The 12,298-nt window shown below is 41.6% G+C and overlaps 2 protein-coding genes across 2 annotated transcripts in view; both read right to left on the reverse strand.

The window, feature by feature from the left end:
- LOC103151143 (USP6 N-terminal-like protein) overlaps positions 1 to 6,002 on the reverse strand; it is a 16,257-nt gene extending 10,255 nt beyond the window's left edge. Inside the window, exons 1-2 of the mRNA XM_007571029.2 lie at positions 5,707 to 6,002; positions 1,093 to 1,166 (exon numbers count right to left, since the gene is read on the reverse strand). Of these exons, the coding sequence (XP_007571091.1) occupies positions 1,093 to 1,158 (66 nt within the window). The 5' untranslated portion in view covers positions 1,159 to 1,166; positions 5,707 to 6,002. The remainder of the gene's footprint in view (positions 1 to 1,092; positions 1,167 to 5,706) is intronic.
- Positions 6,003 to 6,843: 841 nt separating this feature from the next.
- The window catches only part of LOC103151156 (para-nitrobenzyl esterase), a 22,499-nt gene continuing 17,044 nt past the window's right edge, over positions 6,844 to 12,298 (reverse strand). The window contains exons 8-11 of the mRNA XM_016681167.1: positions 12,256 to 12,295; positions 11,524 to 11,691; positions 10,379 to 10,606; positions 6,844 to 9,265 (exon numbers count right to left, since the gene is read on the reverse strand). Coding sequence (XP_016536653.1) covers positions 9,123 to 9,265; positions 10,379 to 10,606; positions 11,524 to 11,691; positions 12,256 to 12,295 — 579 coding nt within the window. The 3' untranslated portion in view covers positions 6,844 to 9,122. The remainder of the gene's footprint in view (positions 9,266 to 10,378; positions 10,607 to 11,523; positions 11,692 to 12,255; positions 12,296 to 12,298) is intronic.

Below are 12,298 nucleotides of genomic sequence, written 5' to 3' on the forward strand. Positions count from 1 at the left end.
GAACGAGGAGGAGGAGTTGGGATCTCAGCGTCATGAACGTGAGAGAAGTAAAAACATTGTGGAGCCGCAGAGAGAGGCTGAGCTGATTAATGCTCAGAATGAAACAATAAAACCAACTCAGATTTCTGAGTACGTTTTTTTCACAGAGGGGTTGTCTGGAGCAGCTCTGAGCAGTCAGTAGCTAACCTGCTTTAGACAGCAGTCAGTGATACTCAGACAATGAGAACTGGACCAGTTTTTAAAATAAATAAAACTTTAAAACATTTCAAATCACTCTGGCCTGATATTTTGAACTTAGAACGAAACAAAAACTTCTGATTGTTTCCTAATGGGAGGCTGTGAGGAATCATTTCCATCAACCAATCAGAGGTTCACCAGATGACTCTGCAGACGACTGAAGCTTATGAGCAAATCGAATGAGAAACAGTGACCCACAAACACACAAACACAACTCCAGCTGCTGACCGACTGACGGATGGATGGATTCCACTCCCACCTGTTAAATTATAACATTCCAGAGTTTTCCAGGCTTTTCCAGGAATCCTGCTGCTGCTTTAGAGTAAAAAGTTTCTGTTCTGAAGGAACTTTGTTAAATTAAAGTTCCGTCAAATCAAAGAGACGTCAGCAAACTAACGGTATATTCAGTTACACAGAGAGCTGGAGATTGATTCCCACTCTTTAAAAAGTCAACATCATTTCTTTAGGAAGCTTAAACCCAGAACCCAGACGGCTGGAAACCTGCATTCAGGTTCTGGAGAGGACAGTCTGGGAATCTGCTACCAGCAGGAGTTTCACCCGGATCACTGGGTTTTCCTGCAGGTAAAGATCCCTGTAAATCATCTGTTGTTCTCCAGTAATCCTAACATCAGACACAAACACTCTGTTGCATAATCAAAGCTCTTTGGCAGCCAAACACAAATCTTACCACTCGTTTATTGTCATCCACTCAGGCACCAACCACAGCTCACAAACAAACATCTTAAGTGCTGCTTCCATCCTTCCCAGTGTTCCCAGTGTTCCCACAACCAACCAGCCAGTTCTCTGAACTCTGCAGCAGGAGATCTGCAGGAAGCTCGTTCTGTAGAGACTCACCGTAGCATATTTTAAGATGATGTCAGCCCGTTCCTCTGCTATTAGAGTCTCGATGTCTTTCTTCATGTCAATATCTGCAGAGAGAGGAGAGCAGAGCGAGTTAGAGACGGAGAGCAGCAACGAGTGGGCGACTGTTGGCGTCCAGACCAACGGGATGAGCTGGAACCACTTAAGCACGCTTTGAATGTAATGACTTCACAGAAGATCAACGCAGTAATGTACATTCATGCTAGCGTAGCAAAACGATACAGTCATGGTAAAAGGAAAGAGCCTGAAGAAGGAACGCCTCTGGGACGATGTGCTCTGGACAGATCAGACCAAATTAGGGATGTTTGGCCAACAAAGATCAATGTTTGGAGCCTCATACCAACAAACATGGTAGCGTAAGGTGATGGTTTAGGATCTTTAGGGTTAGCTATGTTCACACCAGTGGGTTTGGTTGCTGTAGTGTGGTCTAACTAAACAAATCATCGTTATTGTTAAAGCCAAGACACACCACTTGCATCCAACTCTTTACGCTTTGTTCAACAGTCCCACTACTGTCCAACGAAGCTGTGAGATTGAGTATTCACTTGAGGACATGCACCGGAAATCCTGGCAGCATAAACACACATTTTCTGTACTTCTGAGACGAGATGTCAAAAGGCCCAGGGCCAAAATGGCATTAGGGGTGAAGGTAACGCTTGGGAAAGGGTTTCAGTCTGAGTGGACCAGAGGTCCAACGGTCCGACAGCTGAAGTTTGGTCCAAACTGGGTCATGAATGTAGCAGCGATCCAAACACGCGTTCAAACTGCATGACAAAGGCTCATGATGAAACCCACACCGCTCTAACACCCAATGAGAAATATGGTTCTACAAGCTGTCTGCTTGTATCCCAGTCAGGAAGACTTCTGATGGTAGATTAGCGCCTGAAAAACTATCTGTGGATTTCACATCAGTACCACGAAGGACACCACCAAGTTGTGTCAGAAGAATAAACTTTGGATTTTACATGGTTTGTTTAGCTGGTACTTAAACTTAAAAAATGTATATCTTTGAGATTATTAATCCTGCTTGATCTACATCATCCGTCTGGACCTACACAAAGGCAGGACATGCTCAGGTAATCTGTGCTTTCTGCAGAACACAAAGCATCTGGATTAGGAATATCTCCAAAGCAGGATTACAAAGCAAAAGGCTCCATTTCTCACAGCAGGAGCAGAAACAGACAAAGAGCTGTGATGATCAGCAGCCAGGCCGGCAGACAGGATCCCATCAGATCGTCCCTTTACTTTCTTGATGCTTAAGGTCTCAAGGTTTGTCTTTTATTTAGCCTCATATTTGGTTTGTTGCATCAATATACTGACAAACAAGGTCAAAACAGGAAATTTAAGAAAACCTAATGAAGCTTAGAAAAGAAAAAACTGAGCTATTTCTACACAACTCATCAGGTCAAACAACTCAAACTATTCAGGTAAGAACGTAAAGGCGCTGGACATGCTAGGCTAGGGTACAGAAAAATGACCCAAATCACTTCCCTGAGAGCAATGGAAACTGGACAGGATGTTCAGGAACCACCAGCTGCATTTGGACCAGCCAAGACAGAAGAACCTAAAACCTGCTGCTGTCTGCGTGGACAAGCCAAACGTCCTCAACAGAAAAGCATCACGGTCAAAGATCAGACTGCTTCTGGGTTTAAGGCATCCAAACCAAAGAGCAGGAAGTGAACCTTCAAGCATGGCAGTGGCTGTATCATGCTTTGCAGCTGTTTGCACAAAGTGGATGGTTAAAGGACAAATACCTCCCAGTTTTTTGTCTTCACCTCTTCAGATCAGCAGCTACAGCAGATCCTTCGTCTAGTTGTGGTTTCCTAACTCCAAATGATTTTTCCGCAGAGTGTATTTGGAAGAAAATGCAGCTTGAGAAGCTGAAATACCAATAAGCAACGCTGCTTGAGACGCGATTGTCTGGTGTTTCCAAAGCAGCCAATCCAGGAGTCTGATCCTTGGTGCAAAAAACAGGTAAGGAAAGACGGTAGAAGCTTCCACTGCATCGGTTTCCACCTAGTGTATTAATGCATATTGGGGCAGATTTTGTGTTTGAACTATTAAAATGGGAATGTCTCAGAGTTTTTATATGAGATCTCAAGTATTCGGGGTGGCTGTGGTCACTAACTGCAGGAATTTATCGTCTAAAGTTGAGACTTGGTACCAGTTGGCTGTTACAGCAAGATGATCCGAAACATGAACGGATCATATCCTGCTTTTGGACCGGATTACAAAGGTCAACATTACGATTCTGGGATTCTGGCCCTGTTAAAACATGTTCAAAGTCGGACCTGAGTCAGGAAACCAACAGTTTAAACAAACTCTCCTGCAGACAGAACGATGCCAGGAGCTTGTTTGGTTGAGATGCAACATGCTAACAGACATTTACCCAAATATTTAAATATCTGAGCTTGTATATGAGGATAAATAAAGCTTCTGCACCCAGATCCACGGAAGTTGATGTTTAGTCATTCCTGGAGAAAGAACAGTGAAAATAACACATTAAAATCCCAAATTAACTCGACAGGAATGTCGATGATGAGGAGGAAACGGCGAACTGCAGCTGGAAACTGGGCCAGAGTTTATCCAGTCAGACTCACATTTTCAGCTCGAATGAAAAAAGACAGAACAGAACCTAACGGGTCGTCAATCTTCCTGCTTCGCTTCCTGGTTGGAGTCAGTAGATTTTTCTCCAGCCATGTTGGTTACATGATGTTCTTTCCTAAACTGATGGTGTTCAGAAAGACCCCGAGCATGAGCTCAGACACAGATAAGTTTAAGTTTTCTAAAGAAGAAACACACTCTTCCCTCCGTCGGTTATGATTTCATAGCTTATAAATCAGCAGAGGAGCGTTTGAACGTGCAGCAAAGCAGCAGTTCTGCTGCTACTGAGGTCTGGCTGTTGAAAGCTCCCAGAGGAAGTTGTCATCTGAAGCATATGGTGGCGGCTGCTGCGGTTGGGAGTAAATCGCACACGAGTTCTGGCGGCAGTCCCAGTCTGAAGGGTGGAGGCCCAAACTGGGAGAGACTGGACGGCACTCCTTCACCTGGACGGCCGACAAACCAAACCAGGCCTGGCGCTCGCTACAGAAACCAGGCTGGAGATCCTCTCAGGGTTTGGGATCAAATGAGAGCAGAAAATGAGCTTTTTTACATCCTGCATCTGAATCTATAAAAACTTTCCTTTGAAGAACGAATGAGAACCTTAAAGTTTCTGATACCAGCCCAGCAGAAGGCCGCGGTTCTTCTGGGCCGGACTTCCTGCCTTCAAACTCAAACCAAAACAATCCACCAACAGAACAGCAATAAAGGCTTCAGGGATCTGCTGACATTAAATGTCTCATTGGGCTCATTGTGTTGGACAAAATAAAATCTCTAAATTAGCCTGAAATGCAGCCGAAACAAGATATTTAAACATTTTATATTTTTAGATTTTTCCCCAATGTCGGCGATTAAATCTGATTTTTTTTTTCAGTTTAGGTCAGTTACCTTAATTTTATTTTATTTTATTTTTTTGCTAAATACAAGAAATAATAGGAAAAATAATCTTTTTCTGATTTTTGATATTGAGGAAGAATCAGATATTCCCTCAATATTTAACAGTTTTCCTTATAAACTGTAGGATTTTAATATTTTACATGTTTTCTCCTCATGATGCATTTTGATTTGTGAATGACTCAGTCCTGTCCTCACTGAATCATCATCACAGCATGACGCTGCCACCACCGAGCTTCACAGTTGGGGTGGTGTTCCCATTTTTCCTCCAAATGATGGACTTCATCTCCAAACACTCCAACATTTACAAACTGTAGTTTTTTATGTTGCTTTTGGTGTAACGGCCTCTTCTTCTCTGATGGCCGTTCAGGATTCAATGATTTTCTCTTCCCAGATTCACCATCAGATGATCGGTTTCTGGTTTGGTTCTGGAGCGGATTTAAAGATTTCACATCAGAACCGTCTCCTTCCTGAACGGCGTGATGGATGGACGGCCTCCCGCTGTTTGAACAGATCAATGTAGGATGTGAAGAAAGTAAATAACTACTCTGGATTGTAGGAAATAGAAATGATTTAGTTCATCCTATTTGACCTAAAACAGAAACATTTTAGTCTGATTTAATGTCAGACACTGAAAATGAAAATGTTTTGTTCATATTTTAATTTGGAGCTTCATCTGGACCTGCAGCTGTGAAATTATGTTAAAATCCATCATAATCTCCGCAGATTAATATATTATGATCCATGTCCAGGTTATAATGATAAATATTTTAAATCTGGTTCCGTTTTGGCCTCATATATTTTGGTTCTGATGATGTCAGGCCTGAGATCCGCTGCCTCCATCTGAACCAGGCGGTGATGCCTCAACACTGTCCGGACTGCTTTCACAGATCCGGACCGGTATTACCGTGATCCGAACCTTCGGAACCGGAAGACTGTGTTTATTCTCTGGAGGTAAACAAACCCGCAGTTGGGGTTGAACATCGCCTGATGGGAGACCGTGGACGAGCATCGTGCGTGATTATTATTATTTTATTATGATTATTCTAATTATAGATAAGAATAAAAACACGCAGGAACAAACCCACTCACCGTGTTTCTGTGGATTTCTGCGCTGTCCGTGCAGGAGAAGCCGCAGCTCGTCCTGGCATCCTCCGGTGAAAGTGCAGCCTGCAGCGGGTTGAAAACAAAAGCCTCCCCCACATAAGGTCACCGACCGACGGTCCAACCGCACGCAGAGAGCGGGGCTCCGGGACCCGGTTCCGAGCACTGAGCAGGCGCCGCGGCGTGGCAACCGGCAGCCGAATCCCAGCCGAAACGGTCCGGGCCTTAAAGAAACAGAACCTGGAAGAGTTCCGACTCAAAACAAACAGCCCGAGCGGGTCGGAGCTCTGCTGCCATCTGCTGGACAGACGCGGTAGTGCAGGGACAGGAGAAATAACGGGAACTGGTCTGAGAGGGAAACGATACCTAAACAAAATCCCGCAAAAAACAAGAAAATAACTGTTACCGTTATACAAAACACACTTTCTTCCTGATCTAACTACAGGTAACAAGACGACAGTATTCATTTCATAAATCAGAAAGAGCCACAGAACACAGAAAACCTGATTTTATGATGTAGCTGTCACAAACTGGACTGTATTTATTTGTAAATTGGACAAAATGGGTTAATAATTGTCTCAAAAGTTAAAATTATATTATTGAAATTTGACAATATATGAGTTAGCAATATGCATTGAATTTGTTTGAATTGGTGTGTTTTAAACTACAATTGTTTTGATTATATTGGATTACAGCTGCACTGATTTCCATAGAAAACCAAGGAAATGGACAGAATTCACGTTTGACAAAAAATAGCTTTTAAATTCATCCTGCTAGAAATATTAGCAGAAATAAAAGTAATATATCCAGATCTTCTCAGCATGAGTGGAAACGGCCCACCAGATTTTTAGAAAAGTTTTCTTTTTAAAAGTCAACATTTTCTGCAGGGTTGTTTATTCTACCACAACTGAGCAACTTTTCATTTGCAGATACAAAAAAGTAATTTCTTACTTTATTTGTGGCTGCCAAATGAGTCCAGATGATCATTCCTCCACCTCTGTGCTTTATATGCATTATGGCCAAACATTTGGTGTAAAAATATAAAAATAGTAATGAGCATTATTTATATCATCAGTTCAGCTCTCTGGCACAGCAGATGAAGGAAATCTAAGAGCATCTACACATTTTCACATTATGTCCATTTATTGATCATATAAAAAGGTGAAACTCCCATAAAACACAAAATAAGACATGATTGAAAACCACAAACACATCATTAAACAATTTAAAGCAACAGACACCAGGAATGTGTTAAAACAGGAAAATACAAACATTAAAAAAGTGATTTGTTCTCTGCAAAGTGCAAAAAAATTCCCAAAACCTTTAATATTTCACACACAATATTTACTCCTATGTTATCCTATGAAAAGTTAAATTTTGCCTCATTTTTATGACGTCAGATACGGCTGCCAAACATTTCTGTTAAAAATACAAAATCCATTTCGATGACAGATAAGAAATACTGACATGCTTTCACTCCCTGCTGTTTTTACAACGAACAAATCCAAAATAAATTCAGTAAAAGTGAAATGCAAATGATTTAAACTCTCCAAACGGGTCGGGGACAAAGTTCTGCTGAGATGCAGGTCAGGTTGGATCATAAATCGGGTCTCTGAACGTCTCCTAGAGCTACAAAAAATCTAGAAAAACAAGAAAATAGAACAGCTGGACGCCTGGTGTGAAAGGGCAAAGCTATGAAACTCCTGGGCTGAAGGGGAGGTCATGAATCTGAGAGGTCAAAGGTCAACCAGCAGGCGGGACAGACCATAAAACAAGTTTTAACCCAACAGGAGAAAGAAAGGAGGAAAGGAAGCTTTTCAACCTGCTGCCCAAACGTAGCGCTAATCACCATGGCAACGCTACACTCACATTGAAGCACGGTGGTGACAGTGTCATGCTTTGGGATTTTTTAACTTTGTTGTACAAGAACAAAGTAATTTGATTTTTGTCACAGCTTGATTAATAATGCATTAAATGTTTGACAGAAACTTTAGAGGTTAAAGTCAGGAAGGAGTTTCATGTCTCAACATGGTTAGTTACTAAAATATGTTACAAAAACTTTATGTTGCTTCTGCTTTGGTCACTCAGCAGCAGACAAAGATATGTACAAAGAGAAGATGTTCAACTCTGAGGGGGAAAAGTACAAATTCCAACTAAAGTTTAATTTCAAAAATTTATTGGAAGAAAATATAAAAAGTAATAGAGATGCAGATTTTTAGACGTCAACCCTGAAAGATCTGCCTGAAGTTTTAAATTCTTTTCACACGTACTTATTATTCTGACCTGTTTTTATTTTTGTTTGAACAATTTATTTCCTTATTTTTATCTGTCTCTCCACTGCCACGCCTGTGATACGGGAGGGACGAAGGCAGAGGGCCGAGACGGAGAGCAGGTGTGAAGCACCAACCAACATTTCAACTTTCACCAAAAGGTGAAATTGTATCAAGAGTTCATATATTTTTAAGTCTTTTGGATATTATTTCATGTCTATTTTTACTTCTGAAAGCTTTTCAACAAAGCATCTTCAGTCAGAGGCTTCTTCACCCCACTGTAACACAGGCTGCTACAGGAGATCCAACAGCAGTCTTAAAGTATTTTTTTAAATTAAATTTACTTTCTGTGTCTTTTGAAAAAAAATAATTCAGTAATTTATGAATGTACTTGTTTAGGGATTTGTTTCTGGGGTGGTTGAGGTGGAGCTTTGTTGCATTTAATTTGCAAAAAATGTGATTAAAACGTCACTGAGCTGCAGCTCAGTTGTCGCCACCTACAGGCCAGGCAGGGTAATTAATGCTGGGTTTTTCAATATGATTTGATTCCTGATGGGACAGGAATGTTTTATTTCTTTTAAACAATGTTGGAAAATGTAAATTCTGATCTAAAATGAAGTAAAAAAAACATAAAACATGAAGATCTGATTGGTCCGTCTTCAAGGATTTAAACCCTAAAACTCTCAGCTTGGCTCAGTTTGTTTGTAGGAAGCAGCAAACAGCAGCTGAAGTCATTTCTAGCTGAACTAACTCCCCTTTACAGGTAGAAAACCAGCTGAAACATTGGTTTCATGATGACAGTCATAGTGGTTGGAAGAGTTTTGATCGTTTTTTTCCCTTTATGGATCTGAAATTATTATTATTTCTGTCACCATTTTAAACTTCTCCACCTGAATTCTCTCATTTTCTTTAGTCTCCAGCTCCATCAGGCAGACTGAAGCATGAATTCACATCCCAGAAACATCCATCATGTTTGTTTAAACTCCCAACAGATCCGGTCGGACTGTTAAACTACCATCAGCTGAACTGGTTCATAAGCGTCAAAAATCACAACAAACGAGGAATTTAAGCTGAAAAATGTCTGTTAGGGTGGAGAACGTTACAGCAGCAGGATGAGGGCGTGGAACCAGCAGCTCAGTTCATCCAGGCGTAGGCGAACAGACCGTTCTTCTCCCACAGCTCACAGCGAGTGGACGAGTGGTTCTTCTTCACCTCCAGCTTCTCCGACAGCAGAGCAATGGCTGATGGGTACTCCGGCCACGCCGCCTCCATCCTCCCTGCAGGCAGAAAACAGCTGAAAAACGGCTTACAGCTGGAAACAGCGCCATCTGGTGGCACAAACTGAGATCTGCAGATCAGAGTATTTTATGCTTGCTGGTGTGTGACCAGAATATCCACCAGCTGGGTTTCCAGTTCTCCCAGTTTAGCTCAGCAGATAACTGGTTGGTTTAACACTGATCAGGGTTTCAGACGGACTCCTGCTGTGATGTGGCTTCACTTTATATTTCACTGGTCTTATTTCAACAATATAACCCACAAACAGAAATAAAACAAATAAGAAAATAAAACGGATTAATATGAATCTCTACACTGGATCAAGTCAGCAAAACGGACGGATGAATGGAAACATCAATATTCTTCCTTCTCCTCCAGATCCCAGGGTGAAACCCAGTCAGACCCAACAAGGCTCATCCATCTGGAACCAACCAGTTCAGCCTATTTAAACCAGATCAAACCAGATTAAACCGGTTTAAACCAGATTAAACCAGTTTAAACCGGTTTAAACCAGTTTAAACCAGATTAAACCAGTTTAAACCAGATTAAACCGGTTTAAACCAGTTTAAACCAGATTAAACCGGTTTAAACCAGATTAAACCGGTTTAAACCGGTTTAAACCAGATTAAACCATATTAAACCAGATTAAACCAGATTAAACCAGTTTAAACCAGATTAAACCAGTTTAAACCAGTTTAAACCGGTTTAAACCAGTTTAAACCAGATTAAACCAGTTTAAACCAGATTAAACCAGTTTAAACCAGATTAAACCAGGTTTGAGGAACAGTCTTTGATCAGTCTGATACAAATTGGTCCAAACTGGGTTAAACCAGTTTAAACTGGTGTAAAGCAGCTTTCGCTCACCTGCAGGTCATTTCAGATCAACAATTGAATGAATAGATAAAACCAACATTCATGTAAATAAACGAGATGCACAAACAAATTGCAGCACATAGTAAAAAATAATCAGCATTCTGGGTAGAAGATCATCGTATTTCCCTCTTTGCTGGAACAGAACCAAAATATTTGACATTTTAGGTGTAAAACTCTCCACCGGTGCTGATCTGAGGTCTGGTTAAAACAGAACTGGTTCACAGACCCGGCAGAACCAGCACCTGTTTTGGCGAAGTTGACCAGGTGGTGAGTGAAGAGCTGCTGGAAGCTGCGGTCCTGAGGAGACAGAGGTTTGGCCAGGAAGCGGTCCAGTCCTCCAAAGAATGCCAGAACATCCAGGCAGTGGAAGGAGAAGCGGCTGGGAAACGGCAGCAGGCCGTTGGACGTGTTGACGGGTCCGGAGGGCGTGTGGGTCACAACGTACCGATACACCGGAGAGCTGAGAGCCGCTGGCAGGACGGAGGAGAAAAGCAACATCACAACAGCAGCAGAAAGAGTATGTACGGCAACACAACACGGTGAAAAATACGGGAAACTCAATGTGTCAAAAATGACATGCTCTGATATGTAAACTGTTTTCCTGCAGATACTGGAACCTTCCTGTAGGTGGAGCTGTACTCAGGCCTCCCTTTCATTTTTCACTCTTTATTCTAACATTCTTATCTGGATAAAAAAAAAGTATTTTCAAATTACTTCTGTTTTCATCCTCGACTCGGACAGAAACAAGTGATCATCATAAATAGCCAACAATATTTACAGAACATGTAAATTATCACAATTAAACTGATATTGTTCTCTTTAAAAGGTGGATATCACTGGAACTGGCGTTAGCACTTTAGCATTAGCTTCTATTCTACTGTGTTGGTGTAGAGCTTTAGCTTTAGGATTAGCATAACTGACTCTTTAGTTAGCGGTGCTCACCACTGTAATACAGGATGTTAAAAAAAGGTTTATTTTCTTTCACTTTTTGTCAAAATGTAAAGCAGCATTAGATTAAAATGCTTGATTTAGAAATGATTCTCCAAACTCATTTGTGGAGATAAAATGGTGCTCATTATGTTTTATTTTTTAAGTGAGATGCATGTTTAAAAATGCAGAGAAATGAAATGACCCTCAGTCACGTCTCTCAACATGTCAGGTTAATTCAGAGCGATGTTAACGAGGCCCAGAGGCTCAGAGCCTCCGTGACGCACCAATCTGCAGCCGCAACGTAAACCTGGAAGACGACAGACATGAATGAAGCCTGCAGTCTGCGCCAACGCTCTGAGATGAGGAAGACAAATAAAACCTGCCTGGCCGGATGCCGCCGGGCTGACGGGCTCAGAGGAGGCTGGCGGTAAGCAGTGCAGGGTGCTGGGCTGGTTACCTGCGGCCCTCCTGGCCAGGTCGTTGTTGGGACAGGTGACCCTGATGTCAGACACCATGGTGGTGAAGGCCCTCTCCGGACAGCGCACTGTGGTGGGGCAGGGGGCCGAGGACGGGTACAGGTCCAGAGCGTCTTTAGGGAGACCCGGACCGAAGGACTGGAGCTTTTCTGAGGAAGAAAAAACAGAAAGACCAAATTCAGACCAACAAAACACTAAAAACAATAAATCTTATCAAGTATTTCTGTCTAGATTTTAGTGCAAATATCTCAGCTAACAGGAAAAAGGAAAACTATCATAAAAGTGACTTTTCAGCAAGATTTTTTATAATAATCCCTTAATATTGATGGAATGGTTCTAGTTCCCCCAGCTGATTATTTCACTTAAAACATTTTTCCTGTGATAGTTAAAATAGTCTAACAGATGAACTAGAACTTTTTAAAATCTATATTACGGATGTATCAATGTGAATCAAGCTATAAAAAAAACTTGCTGAAAATTTACTTCTAAGTCAATTTTATCTTATTTTAAGTGCACTGAGATATTTACAAACTAGACCAAAATATTTTGTAATATTTGTGTTTCTGCAGTAAATCGCTGACTGACTGATCTGCAGCTACTCCTGCAGCAACATTAGAAACGTTTTAATCTGCAGCTTCATTCAGTTACTTCCTGTGCAGAACCATCCAGAAACAGGAAGTCACCATCAGCAGGCGGGAACATTCTGACGTTACCTGTTACAAACCAGCTGTAGTCCCCCCAGGTCCACTCAGAGAT

The sequence above is a fragment of the Poecilia formosa genome, unplaced genomic scaffold (genome assembly GCF_000485575.1).
Source record: "Poecilia formosa unplaced genomic scaffold, Poecilia_formosa-5.1.2 Scaffold272, whole genome shotgun sequence".
In the NCBI taxonomy this organism is placed as follows: domain Eukaryota; kingdom Metazoa; phylum Chordata; class Actinopteri; order Cyprinodontiformes; family Poeciliidae; genus Poecilia; species Poecilia formosa.